General features: G+C 43.1%; 1 protein-coding gene across 5 annotated transcripts in view; it reads left to right on the top strand.

The window, feature by feature from the left end:
- pcnt (pericentrin) overlaps positions 1-16,678 on the top strand; it is a 352,612-nt gene that overhangs the window by 193,128 nt on the left and 142,806 nt on the right. For 4 of the 5 annotated variants that reach the window (XM_038786588.1, XM_038786572.1, XM_038786562.1 and 1 more), the window contains 3 exons: positions 1,569-1,734; positions 7,293-7,499; positions 10,495-10,530. In XM_038786588.1, the coding sequence (XP_038642516.1) occupies positions 1,569-1,734; positions 7,293-7,499; positions 10,495-10,530 (409 nt within the window). The remainder of the gene's footprint in view (positions 1-1,568; positions 1,735-7,292; positions 7,500-10,494; positions 10,531-16,678) is intronic. The other variant, XM_038786581.1, reaches the window with a different exon arrangement.

Here is a 16,678-nt window from a genome sequence, read left to right as displayed (position 1 = left end):
CATGCCAGATATAGTCTATGTGAGAAGCTTGTACATCTTATCCAGTTAAACATTCTACATTCTGATTTCACATACACATTTTTAACCTAAAGGAGCCTCTGGCAGCCCATCCCTTGAAAATTACAAGACTTCTTTCTAACCAACCATATTGCAAGCATTTGTTTTTTTTGTCTCTACAGTAATTGTAAAATTGAATTTCTTACCATTCTGCCTTGCTTCAAATTTCCCTATAACTGGAAGTGAGACTAATCATGTGCCTTGATCTCTAATATTCTGCAAATAGTTTGGAAACTGTCATATAGCACAAAGCTCAAAATTCAGTCACCTGGGCTTCAGGCAACCTTCCAAGAATGGCTTCTGAACTCTGTGCTTACCAAATAGCCTAAATTAACCATGAAGCTGTCTCCAATTCTTACTTTCTGAGGCTACTTAAATTTGATGTTGGGGCAAGGATTGCAACGGTGGATGCAAAATTCTAGACCCCTGGTAAATTGGTACATTCCTTTCCGTATACCTTTCTGCTCTACCCCTTCAATCGCACACAATCTCCAACAATGATCCTTCTTCCACATCCTGTTCCCGAGAATGATATAACTTCCACTACCAATCCAATTGCTTTAACTCAGGGATTTGTTCAAATTAGGTGATCAAGAGAACAGATGCCAGTTTTCAGTTGCTTGACCAATAATTTTGATTCAAATCTTATGTAAGAAGCTTCCATAAAGTAAGCAAAACCAATAACAGAAAAGTATCTATTAGAATGAAGTTTGTATATAAAATTATGGAAAAATTGAGTACAAGTATTTTGTAATGGATAGCTCCTTTGGAAGATCTAATTGTCCCAGAAGCTTGTAATAATCCAAAGGAAATGACTGTGGTGTGTGAAATCCTGTAAAGTACGGGGGAACACTTGGGTGGAAATAAAAATAGAATGGGGAGTGTCCTGTTGAGATTTTCAGATTTTAAAGTACAAGAGTTTATGAAATATGGTGTTAACTTAGTGGGATTTGTGTTATTTAAATCTTATACAGTAAAAGTTTGTTTAAAATATGAAATCTGCTGGCATAATTTCAGTTAAGAAGTGAGAGTTCAAATTTATTTTTAAAAGTTACTGGTCTCCACCAATAGCATAATACTCACATCCCGTCTTCAAATTAAAAAAAACGTGGACTTCAGTTTGTTTATCAATTGGTGTGAAGAACCATTGAATTGAGCAAGACTCTTTCCTATTTCAGAGCAGATGGTTTTGTTGAAGGAAAATATTGCCATTAAAGATTTGATTTGATGCCACTTGGAGAAATCATTGTTGTTTATTTAGATTTGTCTCTGACAAAATAGGTTGCTTGGCATCCATGTTTAGTGCTGGTAGTTAAAATTACACCAAATGTCTTTCTGGTGTGATTTTTGGGGACGTTTTCAATGAGCAAGAAAATCTGATCTCCCTTGCCCTATCAATTAATTATTAATCCAATGAGATTTATGTTGCAGCATATCATGAAGTTTGACTGATTTCCTAGATTTCAAAAGAGTTTACCTTGTTTAACTATGATCCTTGTGATTCTGCCTAGCTGGCACAGAGCCACGGCATCAATGAACACTTGGAGGAAGAGTTTACACGCAAGAACCAAGAGACTGTGGAGTTAGTTGGCAAACAACACCAAAAGCTGATAGAACACCTCAATGATGAATCTGAAGCAAAGAAAGAGCTGGCGTTGGAGCTCCACAAAGCTGAGGGTAAGAAGTTCAATTCAAAACTCTTGTGCAGACAATAATCGGCTGGATAGTCAATACAAGCCCAAGATCGTAGTCTAGGTTAGTGATTGGAAAATATAAAAAATTGAATTCACTTCAGGATAGTTAATGTAGAAGTTTCAGACTGAGCCTTTATGTAAAGCAAAAAGTGAGTTCTGTTGTGATTGATTAATTTGGTAGAGTTTCAAACCTACTTGTGATGTTACCATATTTTGAATTGGCCAGATTATTATCTCAATTTTCTTGCTCTTCTTTTTTCTTTCCTCTTTTATCTTCATTTCTACTTTCTCTTGCAGTCCCTGAACATATTGCGTACAGTTTAGTTTGGAGTGGCTGGCATGGCTTTTTGGAGTGCCGAGCGTAGCTTTTTGGAGTGGCGGGCGTAGCTTTTTGGAGTGGCAGGCGTAGCTTTTTGGAGTGGCGGGAGAATCTAAAACTAATAGTTAGCTGGGTGGCACAGTGGTTAAAACTGCTGCCGCACAGCGCGAGAGGCCTGGGTTCGATTCCGACTCTGGGTGATTGTCTGTGTGGAGTTTGCAGTTCGTACATTCCTCCCAGGTCTGCGTGGATTTCCTCTGGGTGCTCCGGTTTCTTCCCACATACAAATATGTACAGGTTAGGTGGATTGACCATGCTAAATTGCCCCTTTGTGTCTAAAGATGTGCAGGTTAGGTTGGGTTATGGGATTACGGGGACAGGGTGGGGGAGTGAGCCTAGGTAGGGTGCTCTTAAAACACAAGTTTCTCAAACTTCCATCCAGCGTTCCCTAATTGGAGCCGAGGATCGTACAAACTCGGAGCAGGAGTAGGCCATTCAGCCCCTCAAGCCTGCTCCCCCATTTAATAAGATCACAGCTGATCTGATAGTAACCTCAAAACTGCATCCCGCCTACCCTCTAACCTATCACCCTCTTGCTTACCAAGAATTTATCCACCTTTGCCTTAAAAATAATTCAGAGACTCTGATTCCACCATCTTTTGAGTTTGAAAGACTCCTCAGGACTTCACCATCTCCAGCACACTAACCCAGTGGTTAGCGCTACTGACTCACATCGCCAAGGACCAGGGTTCGACTCTGGCCTTGGTGACTGTGTGGAGATTGCACATCCTCCCAATGTCTGCGTGAGTGCTCCAGTTTCCTCCAACAGTCCAAATATGCCCAGGTTAGGTGGGTTTAGGGCAGGAGAGTGGGCCTAGGTCGGGTGCTCTTTCAGAAGGTTGGTGCAAGCTTGATGGTCCAAATGACTGCCTCCTGCACTGTAGGATTCTATGACAGTATAGGCATCCCTTATTTATAAACAATGACCACTAGTTATATTTATTTATTTTTAATTTGAAGTACCCAGTTCATTTGTTTTGCAATTAAGGGGCAATTTAATGTGGCAAATCCACCTGGCCTGCACATCTTTGGATTGAGGTGGTGAGACGCACGCAAACACTAGGCGAATGTGGATACCCCACATGGACAGTGATCTGGGGCTGGGATCGAATCCTGGTCCTCAGCGCTGTGAGGTAACAGTGCCAACCACTGCGCCGTGTCGCCCCAGTGACCACTAGCGTGTCACTACCACGGTGCTAAATGGGATAGACTTTGAGCAGATCTAGCAACTCAAGACTGGGCATCCATGAGGCGCTATGGGCCATCAGTAGCAGCAGAATTGTATTCAACCACAATCTGCAACCTCATGGCCCAGCAAGTCTCCCACTTTACTATTACCACCAAGCCAGGGGATCAACACTGGTTCGATGAAGAGTGAAGGAGAGCATGCCGGGAGCAACACCAGACTAACCGAAACATGAGGTATCAACCTGGTGAAGCTACAACACAGGACTACTTGTGTGCTAAACTAACTGGAGGAGGAGGCTCCACAAATATCCCCATTCTCAAATGATGGAGGAGCCCAGTGCAAAAGACAAGGCTGGGGCATTAGCAATAAGCCTCAGCCAGAAGTGCCGATGGATGATGCATCTCGGTCTCCTCCAGAAGTCCCCAGCATCACAGATGTCAGTCTTCAGCCACTACGATTCACTCCACGTGATATCAAGAAACGGCTGAAGGCACTGGATAGTGCAAAGGCTATGGGTCCTGATAATATTCCAGCAAATAGTCCTGAACGATTGTGCTCCAGAACTTGCCACATCCCTAGCCAAGCTGTTCCAGTACAGCTACAACACTGGCATCTACCCGGCAATGTGGAAAATTGCCCAGGTGTGTCCTGTACACAAGAAACAGGACAAATCCAACCCAGCCAATTACAGCCCTATCAGTCTACGCTCCATCATCAGCAAAGTGATGGAAAGAGTCATCAGCAGTGCTATCAAGGGGCACTTACTCAGCAATAACCTGCTCACGGAAATCGGTTTGGGTTCCGCCAGGGTACTCGGCTCCTGACCTCATTACAGCCTTGGTTCAGACATGGACAAAAGCACTAAATGCCAGAGGTGAGGTGAGAATGACTGTCCTTGACATCAAGGTAGCATTTGACTAAGTGTGGCATCTAGGAGCCATTGCTAAACTGGAATCAAGGGGAAAACTCTCTGCTGGTTGGAGTCACACCTGGCACAAAGGAAGATGGTTGTGGTGATTGGAGGTCAATCATTTCAGTCCCAGGACATCACTGTAGGAGTTCCTCAGGGTAGTGTCCTAGGCCCAACAACCTTCAGCCGCATCATCAGTGACCTCCCTTCCATCATGAGGTCAGAAGTGTGGATGTTTGCAGATGACTGCACAATGTTCAACGACATTTGTGACTCCTCAGATATGAAGTCGTTTGTGTCCAAATACAGCAAGACCTGGACAATATCGAGGTTTGGACTGACAAGTGGCAAGTTACATCGTCACACAAGTGACATCTCCTACAAGAGAGGATCTAACCATCGCCCCTTGACATTCAATGGCATTACCATCGCTGAATCCCCCACAATCAACATCCTTGGGGTTAGCATTGATCAGAACTGAACTGGACTAACCACATTAATACTGTGGCCACTAGGGCAGGTCAAAGGCTAGGAATCCTATGGCGAGTAACTCACCTGACCTCGCAAAGCCTGTCAACCATCTACAAGGCACAAGTCAGGAGTGTAATTGAATACTCTCCACTTGCTTGGAGGAATGCAGCCCCAACAACACTCAAGACGCTTGACACCAATCAGGATAAAGCAGCCACCTTGATTGCTCCACGGTAGCACAGTGGTTAGCACTGTTGCTTCACAGCAGCAGGAACCTGGATTTGATTCCCGGCTTGGGTCACTGTCTGTGCAGAGTCTGCACGTTCTCCCCGTGTCTGCGTGGACTTCTTCCGGGTGCTCTGGCTTCCTCCCGCAGTCCAAAGATGTGCAGTTTAGGTGGATTGGCCATTTTAAATTGCCCTTCGTGTCCAAAAAGATTAATAATAATAATCGCTTATTGTCACAAGTAGGCTTCAATTAAGTTACTGTGAAAAACCCCTAGTCGCCACATTCTGGCGCCTGTTCGGGGAGGCCGGTACGGGAATTGAACCTGCGCTACTGGCATTGTTCTGCATTATAAGCCAGCTGTTTAGCCCATTTCAGGTGGGGTTACTGGGATAGGGTGGAGGTGACAGCTTAAGTGGGGTGCTCTTTCCAAGGGCCGGTGCAGACTCGATGGGCCGAATGGCCTCCTGCACTACAAATTCTATGATTCCACAAACATTCAAACCCTCCACCACCACCGACGAACAGTGGCAGCATTGTGTACCATCGACAAGATGCATTGTAGTAACTCACCAAGGTTCCTTCTAAAGCACCTTCCAAACCCACGACCACTACAATAGTCCCCCTTTATAACGCGGGTGTTGGGGTCCAAGACAGCCACCCGCGTTGCATCCGAGCCGCGGATATCCACGATGGGGGTTTTAAATTTATTTAAAAATCTATGCTAGCGCTTCCCATTGAGAGTCTACGGGGGGCGGGGGGAGAGGTCAGACCCCCGTAGACTCACAATGGGAAGCGCTAGCATAGATTTTTAAATAAATTTAAAACCCCCATCATGGATCTAATTAAAACAGTGTCAATTTCAGCGGCCGGCTCACTTTGATCCGGAGAGGGAAGCTGCTCTCTCACTGAAACAATCAGCCGGCCGCTGAAATTGACACTGCCGGCTGCTCTCTCCCTCCAATCCAACTTTTAAGTTTTAATGTTTCTGATTGGAGGGAGAGAGCAGCCGGCAGTGTCAATTTCAGCGGCCGGCTGATTGTTTCAGTGAGAGCAGCTTCCCTCTCCGGATCAAAGTGAGCCGGCCGCTGAAATTGACACTGCCGTCTGATTGGAGGGAGAGAGCAGAGAACACAGGAGGAGGTCATACGGGCCTCTGCAAGACCAGCATGGTCTCACATCGCCCCTCCCCTCTGTAGCTGGGGTTCAGGCTGTGGCTGCTGGGGTACAGGCTGTGGCTCCTGGGGTACAGGCCGCGGCTGCTGGGCTTCAGGCTGTGGCTGCTGGGGTACTGTGGCTGCTGGGGTTCAGGCTGTGGCTGCTGAGGTACAGGCTGTGGCTGCTGGGGTTCTGATTGGAGGGAGAGAGCAGCCGGCAGTGTCAATTTCAGCGGCCGGCTGATTGCTTCAGTGAGAGAGCAGCTTCCCTCCGGATCAAAGTGAGCCGGCCGCTGAAATTGACACTGCCGGCTGCTCTCTCCCTCCAATCAGAAACATTAAAACTTAAAAGTTGGATTGGAGGGAGAGAGCAGCGGGCAGTGTCAATTTCAGCGGCCGGCTGATTGTTTCAGTGAGAGAGCAGCTTCCCTCTCCGGATCAAAGTGAGCCGGCCGCTGAAATTGACACAATTGACAGTCGGGGTCCATAAGCCCCCCCGCGGTATATCGCGAACCGCGATATTGTGAAGCGCGGTATAACGGGGGACTACTGTACTATCTAGAAGGACGAGAGCAGCAGATACCAGGGAACCCACACCACCTGGAGGTTCCCCTCCAAGTCACTCACCACCCCGTTTCCTTGGGTTTCTGTGGCTATGGCTCATCTTTCATTCTCACTCCACAGTATAAATATTTCCCACTTTCTCTGTCTGTTAGCTTTGACAAAGAGTCATTGAACTCGAAACGTTGGCTCTTTTCTCTCCCTACAGATGCTGCCAGACCTGCTGAGATTTTCTAGCATTTTCTCTTAGGTTTCAGATTCCAGTATCCACAGTAATTTTTCGACTGTTCACTTGTTTTTCAATTTGTTTCCTTATGCATTTCTCTAACCTACTTCTTTTCTCTGAAATCTTCACTTAAAAAAAAGTCACTGAGCTTTAAAAACTTACTTTATCTTTCTGTTTGTTCCACTACCAATTTGGAGTTCTCAGCAACTTCACAAACTAATATTGATTGTTCAAAACTGGTTAAAAAAGACATTTTAAAGTCATTAAAAATTGAGAACAATGAAGACAGATCTGGACACATCATTGTCTAATGTGGACCTAATGAAAGTTAAATTGGAGGAAAAGCAATAAACATGTTTCACTTAATCTGAAAATCATCTTGGCTGGACTAGAACCGTTCTGATGTATATCTATTGTTATTAGGATTGATTGAAGGGTATGTCAGTGAGAAAGCTGTCCTGGAGGAAGCTTTGCAACAGAAGGAAGAATCCGAAAAACACTTGGCTCTAAAGGTGGAACTTTTAACCAAGCAGCTTCATGAACTCAACCAAGAGCATCAACGTTTGCTTGAGGAGCGTGATCTGCTTCTACGCCAGAAACAAGCCATGGCTGGCAATGAAGTTGAACGTGGTAAGAAGCAACTTTAAGCTACCCCAGCCATGAAATACATATGCACTGGCAGGTATATGTTGTTGCATGTTGAACCAACATGATCCTTAAAAGAAAACATTGTAGCACTTCATCTATCCTGCACCTAGGTTGAAATCCACTTTCTCAGAGCTTACAATTAAACATCAGAATGGAAACATAAATCAAACCACTATCTTGTGAGACATATTAAGCACATCTCATTTGGTCCGTCCAACCTTTGAGGTCTGTGTATGGTTTTGATTTACTGTGGACCCAATATTCTGATGGTCAAATCCACCTTCAAGTTCATTAGGTTTTTCTACATTCGTAACACAAATTGACATCTAACCAGCAAATCTGCTTTCAAAATCAGAAGAGCTCATTCTTTTTCATTTTCAGTAAATAGATTTCAGAAGCAAGTCTGCCTGATGAAACTCTACCTTGTAAACATTACGCACAAAAATGATTTTGTGATGATGAACTTTATTGTTTCCATAATTCAAATGCCAAGATCTTGAAGGTTATTTTTTCTTGAAGGTTCATTTTCTAAAATAAAAAATGTTCCCCATCATGGTCTCCTTCTGGATTGTAGGGATTCTGTGAAAATAATATTGCTATTGAGTTCTTTAATAATAATAATCTCTGTTGTCACAGTAGGCTTACATTAACACGGCAATGAAGTTGCTGTGAAAAGCCCCTAATCGCTACATTCCAATGCCTATTCAGGTATATTGAGGGAGAATTCAGAATGTCCAAATTACCTAACAGCACATCTTTTGGGGATTGTGGGAGGAAACCGGAGCACCTGGGGGAAACCCATGCAGACACAGGGAGAACATGCAGACTCCACACAGACAATGACCCGAGGAATTGAACCTGGGACCCTGGCGTTGTGAAGCAACAGTGCTACCCACTGTGCTACCATGCCACCCAGGTGTCTAACAACATAGTGTCTTGAAAACGATGACTGAACCTGATGAATATTGATGACTTTAGGTTGAAATACTAAGTTTGTCACAATATCAACTGGCGAATCAAAGCCTTCACCAGCCCCCTAGCTTTCCAAGCAGCCGTGATCATTGTTCCAGGTGTTTCTCGATGAAAAATAATGTGCCTGGCAAAATCTATTTCGAGATCTCTAATGTATTTGCAATATGTTCTGAAAAATTTAACCACAAAGAAAAATAATTATCTGTTATTCATTGGCGTCTCACGTAACAATGTCTACCGATACTTTGCCGCTCAGGTCAGTTTGACAGATGTTGGTACCAGGGAAGTCTTGGAAACCTGTGGTTTGGGTATCACTCAGGAAGACAATTTGTTACTGGCTAGTACCAAGATGTACATAGAAGTGCCACTCTTGATGAACAGGACCTGTTGCAAGCATCAATTCAGTATCTTTCCCTTGTCTTTCCAGTTGGCACTTGAAGAGTCTGTCTCTTGGTTAGCCAAACTGATCTAAGAGAGTGTCGAGGGTTATGGGACACAGGCAGGAAAGTGGAGTTAAGGCCACAATCAAATTGGCCATGAATTTTTTGAATGACAGTGCAGGCTTGAGGGGCCAAATGGCCTACTCCTCATGAAAGCCATCTCGCAGGAAAAATGGGTTACAACTAACTGAAACTACTACCTCACTCATAGCTATCTTTCAAATGCCAAAAGTAAGCCTTGGTAAAGTCAATTCTTCCCCTATTTGGCAGCAATATTTGAAAATTGTTATGCTGCCTTGCATGTTGGCACTAGATCTTGCAACTAATTTTACCTTGCTTGTTCAATTTGTTGCAACCATCAGAAAAGGTTCATCAGCATCCTCCAAACTAGTAACTTGGGGTTCCAGTCAGTACCTTCTGCTTCATGAATTGTTTTGGTCAAAATGTGGATCTGCCTGACACAGTCAGAAATGTAAGTGCTTAGGCCATTTAATTCTGAACCGAAAGCTTGGGTTAGCATCATCTAATTTCGTCTTTTTTATCCCAAACCACAGAACTTTGATCAGCTTAGTCCAGAAGAAAATGTTCTGCGATGTAATGGTTACCCTGTAGTTTGGATGGTGACCCGATCTTGCTGTGGTCGACCTCAAGCACATGTTCTTTTTTCATAACGATAAAAAGGCACTTTGGTCAGAAATATTGGAGCTTGGTGTACAAGGAATATTACATAATCTAGTATCTGTATCCAGTGCACAAGGAATATTACATCATCTAGTATCTGTATTCAGTGTCAGGAAATGTCTTCAAATAGTGCCAGCCTTTTTTCAATTTTTTTGAACCCTTATTCCTTATTTGGATCTGGTGCAGAATTTGTTCTTTGTGAGGGTGCTTGGTTGCTGCTACAACCTGTGCAAAGTACATGCTTGCAGCATTAATGTTCCTTCCTCAATCAGTTGCAATACTGTGTGAAGGTTTAGATGTGATGGTGACAGCAATTGGACACAAAGAAATTGAAGGAACCAGTGCAGTGAATTTTCTGGCACATGCTGCCTAAAGTATTCTCCATCCCCTTAGACGTCACTGGGGTTATACATTTGGATTGCCCGTTTAAACTTTTGCCTTGTAGTCAGTACTGACTTTAGGATATCGGGTGACATATGAGCTACTGCGAAAAGGTCAATGGGCTGTGATTTTATGCTTGAATGATGACTTGATCATTAGATAATTAAGGAAGATCTAATTCAAAAATAAGGAAAACTGAATCAAAAGCAGGTGGGAATTCCACTTATGAGCATCAATTTTGCATTTCTCACATAGATAATTCTGTTGTAAAGTTGGGATATTTTGTTTTTTTCGATGTTAATATCAAAATGAATGTAATGATGCCATTAACAGACTGGTTTCACTTTTCACTGAGAGATTCCAGTGTATAGATCAGTTTTCAGTATTAATATCTTGCATAGTTATATCTGTGCCCCAGTGGTCAACTTGTCCACATGCCCAGTAGTGAGCATATGTGATGTATTTGGTTATGATGGATGTGTTCTCTCGCCCCTGTTCATCAGGCCTTCATACTGAACCAGTAATCAAAGGGGATTCAGGTTTGTCATTATTTTGGAAACAAAGTTGTATGACTTGCATAACAGGAGTGCCATTTGAATGTTCTCAGCATGTTATGTTTGCAATCTGTTGCCAGATTAACCTGGTCAGAATAATTGAAATCTGCTTGATGATATTCCATTCTTGCTTGTTAGGAAACGCTGTGCATGATTGAGTCAAAACTTCAGTCATGGGGCAAGATTTTCTGGTTGCATCACCTCAAAACTGGAAATTCTCATCCGAGGTCAACAGACCTTTAAATGGTCTGTCAATTTTTCCATTCCACCGTGACAGTTCCTGCAGCGGGTGGGACCAGAAAAGTTACCCCATGGTGTCCATAAAATTGATCTGAATTTTATAGTTGAAACTCTGTTTCAAACTACAATGTTCAGCTTGCCCAGACTTCCATTCACCATCTGGTAAATTCAGATTGAGTATGTTGAATACAAAATTCCTTCTAAATGGATTTGACCCCATAGGTTTATTAAACTGTCATGGTTCACCTTTTGTGTGACTAAGACCTCTTAATATTATTTGAAGTTTGTGTTGGCACTACTGAAATGCAGAGAAAAGCATGAACTCCTGGTGATGGATGTTTTTTCCCTGCTTCTAATTTCAGCCATTGGTTTTCATGTCTTCTGTGTCAATGCAAGTTACAATGCTGCATTGCTTGAATTTTATTTTGCTTTCTTATTACCTTCTGTACAAATCAAAAACAAAAGTTTCCCAGAATCAAGCAATGCATTAAGTGTAAATGTGCAGATTTATCTAAACTTATCTAAATCTGCAGCAGTTACCTTACCTGATGAGATAGCCATGTTGGATTTGAAATGCAGCTTAAGTTCCATATTTTCATTAATAATGCTTACCAGTGTTGTGAGTCATCCTGTTTTGTAATTGCTTGCGTTCTGCATGGCATGTCCACTCTGCAATTTGGTGTCGTTTTGGGCTGCTGGCCTCTTCAATTTCACAATGTTGAGTACCGTCTGTGAAATTGGACGTCCCTCGAATTGACCCTCTGGTTACAATCTGACCGGAGGGCCTCCCCAACATGGGACCTGTGCAGTGGTACAACAAGTATAACCTTGCACCACCTAGCAAGTTGAGTTCTCTAAATATCAGGCCAATAAAGGAATCTACTGCTGTATAGAGCTATCCAGACTGTTGTACTGTGGGCACAGCACCAGCTTCTGAAGGGGAGAGAGCATTTTTGTTTTTCTTCCTTCTGAAATGTGAAAATCAAACTCTGAATTTTATGTATTTTGAAAGGGTCAACAATGCATTGGGTGACATTTCCAGGGGTGCGACATTATGTATTAAAATGTTGATCCTATTGCATAGAATTATAACAAAGTTGTAGGAACAAAGGAGCAGGAGTAAGCCCTTCCAGTTTGCTCCAACATTCAATAGGATCATGGCTGATCTGGTTTTGGCCCCAGCTTCATTTTCCTGTCTGTCCCCTCATAACCCTTGACTCCTTTGCCTAATAAATATCTGTCTAACTTTGGGCAGCAGGGTAGCATGGTGGTTAGCATAAATGCTTCACAGCTCCAGGGTCCCAGGTTCGATTCCCGGCTGGGTCACTGTCTGTGTGGAGTCTGCACGTCCTCCTCCTGTGTGCGTGGGTTTCCTCCAGGTGCTCCGGTTTCCTCCCACAGTCCAAAGATGTGCGGGTTAGGTGGATTGGCCATGCTAAATTGCCCGTAGTGTCCTAATGAAAGTAAGGTTAAGGGGGGTGTTGTTGGGTTACGGGTATAGGGTGGATACGTGGGTTTGAGTAGGGTGATCATGGCTCGGCACAACATTGAGGGCCGAAGGGCCTGTTCTGTGCTGTACTGTTCTATATTCTATATTCGGCTTAAATAAATTCAAAGGTGTGGCCTCTGGAAAGAGAAATTCACATGCCTTTGAGAGAAAATGTTTCTCCTTATCTCTGTCTTGAAAGGGAGACCTCTTATTTTTAAACTATGTCCCTCATTTTAGTCTTCACCTATAAGAGGAAATATCCTATGGGTATCCCATCCTATCACGCCCCCTCAGGATATTATATATTTTAATAAGATCACCTCTCATTTTTCTAAACTCCAACGGGTAGAGCCCTAACATTCTCAACCTTTCTTCATAAGACAACCCCTACATCCCAGAAATGAGTCCAGTGAACAGTCTCTGAACTGCTTCTAAAACAGTTACATATTTTTAAAAATAAAGAGACCAAAACTGCGCACACTACTCTCAGCAAAGTTCTGTACACTTGTAGTAAAATTTCCCTACTTTTATGTTCCATTCGTATTACATTAAACACCAACATTCCATTTGCGTTCATAATCACTTGCACCTTCGTACTAACCGGGCACTTAGATCCTTCTGTAGCACCGAGTTCTGCAACTTTTCTCTATGTACATAGTATATAGTTTTGCTATTCTTCCTGTCAAAGTGAACAAGTTCATATTTAACCCCGTTATATTCCAACTGCCAAATATTTCCTACTCATTTAACCTATCTTGATCTCTTTGTAGACACTCTACGTCCTCTTGACAACTTACTTTCCTGTCTAAAGGCAAAGTTAGCTACCATATATTTGGTCTCTTCATCCAAGTCATTGAAATAAATTGTAAATAGTTTTTGGACCTAACACTGAGGATCCCAGTGATACTCTTTTAGTTGCAGTTGTCAATTCGGAAAAAGACCCAACTCTGTGCTTCCTGTTAGCTAACTATTGTGCTTTTATCTTGTGTAGTAGCCTTTTCATATACCTTATAAAATGCAGTTTGGAAATTCAAGTACAGCACATCTACCAGTTCCCCTTTATCCACCTTGAATGTTACTTGGTCAAGAACTCTAACAGATTACTTAAACATTATTTCCCTTTCACAAAACCACATGTGAACTGCTATGTTTTGTTCAGTAAAGAGTCAAGAGTTCTTCTCCTTTCCCAAACACCTTTATTTTCCTTGAGCACACTCTATACAAAAGTCTATCATCACTGTAAGTGCCACCGGCAACCCCGTTACATGTCAGTGTCAATTATTCAATACTTAACATCATTTTTTAAAAATTTCTTAACATCAATTTGACATGTAATTGGAATGTCTCTTAACCCATTCCTAACATGAACTGCCTGATCACACCGTGACTATCTTGATATAAACTTCTTAATAATGGATGATAGGACTTTCCCTATGATGGATTTTAGGCCTGTAGTTTCCTGCTTTCAGTATACCACCTTTCTTGAATAAAGATATTGCATTAGCTATTTTCTGATCAGTATATATATTATCTACTATATATACTATCGGTGATCATGGGTGATTTTAATCTTCACATAGATTGGGCAAATCAAATTCGCCACAATGCCGTAGAGGAGGAATTCCTGGTGTTTATATGGGATGGTTTTCTTGACCAATATGTGGAGGAGCCAACCAGAGAGCAGGCCATCTTAGACTGGGTACTGTGCAATGAGAATGGAATCATTGCCAATCTGGTTGTACGAGACCCCTTGGGGATAAGCGACTATAACATGATAGAATTTTTTATCAAGATGGAGAGTGAAGTAGTTGATTCGGAGGCTAGGGTGCTGAATCTTAATAAAGGGAACTATGAGGATATGAGGCGTGAGTTGGCCTTGATAGATTGGGGAGAGTCACTTCAAGGGATGACAGTGGATAGACAATGGCAAACATTCAAGGAACCCATGGAGGAACTACAGCAACTGTGCATTCCTGTCTGGCAGAAAAACAAAGGGGCTGAGAGGGCCAATCCATGCCTTACAAAGGAAATTAAAAAGAGTATCCGATACAAGGAAGAAGCATACAGATTGGCCAAGAATAATAATAGATCTGAGGACTGGGAGCAGTTTAGAATTCAGCAAAGAAGGACAAAGTGATTGATTAAGAAGGGGAAAGTACAGTATGAAAGGAAACTTGCAGACAACATGAAGACTGACACTAAGAGTTTCTCCAGATATGTGATGAGAAGGATTGGTAAAGAGAAATGTAGACCCAGTGCAGACAGGAACAGGGGAATGCAGAATAAGGGACAAAGAAATGGCTGAGCAATTAAATACATACTTTGGTTCTGTCTTCACAAATGAGGACACAGATCAGATCCCAGGAATGTTGGAGAATGAAAGGTTTAGTGAGAGGGAAGAACTGAGGGAGATCAACATTAGTAGAGAAATGGTGCTGGGAAAACTGATTGGATTGAAGGTGGATAAATCCCCAGGACCTGAGAATCTATCCCAGAGTTAAGGAGGTGGCTCTGGAAATAGTGGATGCATTGGTGGTCATCTTCCGGGATCCTGTTGACTCTGGAACTGTCCCTGCAGATTGGAGGGTAGCTCACGTCACTCCGATAATCAAAAACGGAGGTAGAGAGAAAGCAGTGAATTATAGACCAGTAAGCCTAACATCGGTTGTGGGGAAAATGCTTGAATCCATTATCAAGGACTTTACAGCGGAACATTTAGAAAGCAGTGGCAGGATCAGCATGGATTTATGAAGGAAAAATCATGCTTGACAAATCTGTTGGAATTCTTTGAAGAGGTAACCAGTATAGTCGACAAGGGTGAGCCAGTCGATGTGGTATATTTGGACTTTCAGAAGGCATTTGACAAAGTCCCGCGCAAAAGATTATTGTGCAAAATTAAAGCGCATAGGATTGGGGAAATGTACTGAGATGGATAGAAAACTGGTTGGCAGAGAGGAAACAGAGAGTAGGGATTAATGGGTCCTTTTCAAATTGGCAGGCAGTAACTAATGGGGTACCACAAGGATCGGTGCTGGGACCCCAGCTATTCACAATATATATTCATGATTTGGATGAGGGAACAAAATGTAACATCTCAAAGATTGCAGATGATACCAAATTAGGTGGGAGGGTGAATTATGATGAGGATACAGGGCTCCTGCAGCAAGATCTGTAAAGGTTGGGTGAGTAGGCAAACCAATGACGGATGCAGTATAATTTGGATAACTGTGAGGTTATTCATTTTGGAAGCAAAAACAGGAAGGCAGACTACTACATGAATGGTTGTAAATTGGGAGAGGGCAGTGTGCAGCGGGACCTGGGTGTCCTTGTACACCATTCGCTGAAGGTAAGCATGCAGGTGCGGCAGGCAGTAAAGAAGGCTAATGGTATGTTGGCCTTCATTGCAAGAAGGGTATGTTGGCCTTCATTGCAAGACGTTTCGAGTATAGAAGTAGGGATGTGTTGCAATTGTACCGGGCTTTGGTGAGGCCACACTTGGAGTATTATGTGCAGTTTTGGTCTCCTTTTCTGAGGAAGGGTGTTCTTGCTCTTGAGGCAGACTGATTCCAGGGATGGCGCGACTGTCATATGAGGAGAGATTGACTAGGTTGGGATTGTTCTCTTCGGAGTTCAGAAGAATGAGGGGAAATCTCACATAGACTTATAAAATTTTAAAGGGACTAAACAGGGTAGATGCAGGGAAGATGTTACCAATGATGGGTTTGTCCAGAACCAGGGGTCACAGCCTGAGGATTCAGGGTAAACCATTTCGGACAGAGATAAGGAGACATTTCTTCACACAAAGAGTGGTGAGCCTGTGAAATTCATTACCACAGGAAATAGTTGATGCTAAAGCTTTGAATATATTCAAAAGGTGGCTGGAGAAAGCACTTGGGGAGAATGGGATCAAAGGTTATGGGGAGAAAGCAGGATTAGGCTATTGAGTTGGATGATCAGCCATGATCGTGATGAATGGCAGAGCAAGCTCGAAGGGCCTAAAAGCCTCCTCCTGCTCCTATCTTCTATGCATCTATGTATCTATGCTGCCACCTACCCTGTACGTCTTTTTGGGTTGTGGGGGTGAGACCCACCCAGATATGGGGGGAATGTGCAAACTCCACACTGACAGAGACCCGGGTCCAGGATCAAACCTGTATCCTCAGCGCCATGAGACAGCAGTGCTAATGTTGAGCACAGTGGTTAACACTGTTGTTTCACAGCACCAGGGACCGGGTTCGATTCCCGGCTTGAGTCACTGTCTGTGTGGAGTCTGCACGTTCTTCCTGTGTCTGCTTGGGTTTCCTCCGGGTGCTCTGGTTTCCTCCTACAAGTCCAAAGGTGTGCACGTTGGACATTCTGAATTCTTCCTCAGTGTACCCCAAAAGGTGCCGGAGTGTGGCGATT

Source organism: Scyliorhinus canicula, chromosome 2 (genome assembly GCF_902713615.1).
Source record: "Scyliorhinus canicula chromosome 2, sScyCan1.1, whole genome shotgun sequence".
Taxonomy (NCBI): domain Eukaryota; kingdom Metazoa; phylum Chordata; class Chondrichthyes; order Carcharhiniformes; family Scyliorhinidae; genus Scyliorhinus; species Scyliorhinus canicula.
This window is presented reverse-complemented; position numbering and strand designations above follow the sequence as displayed.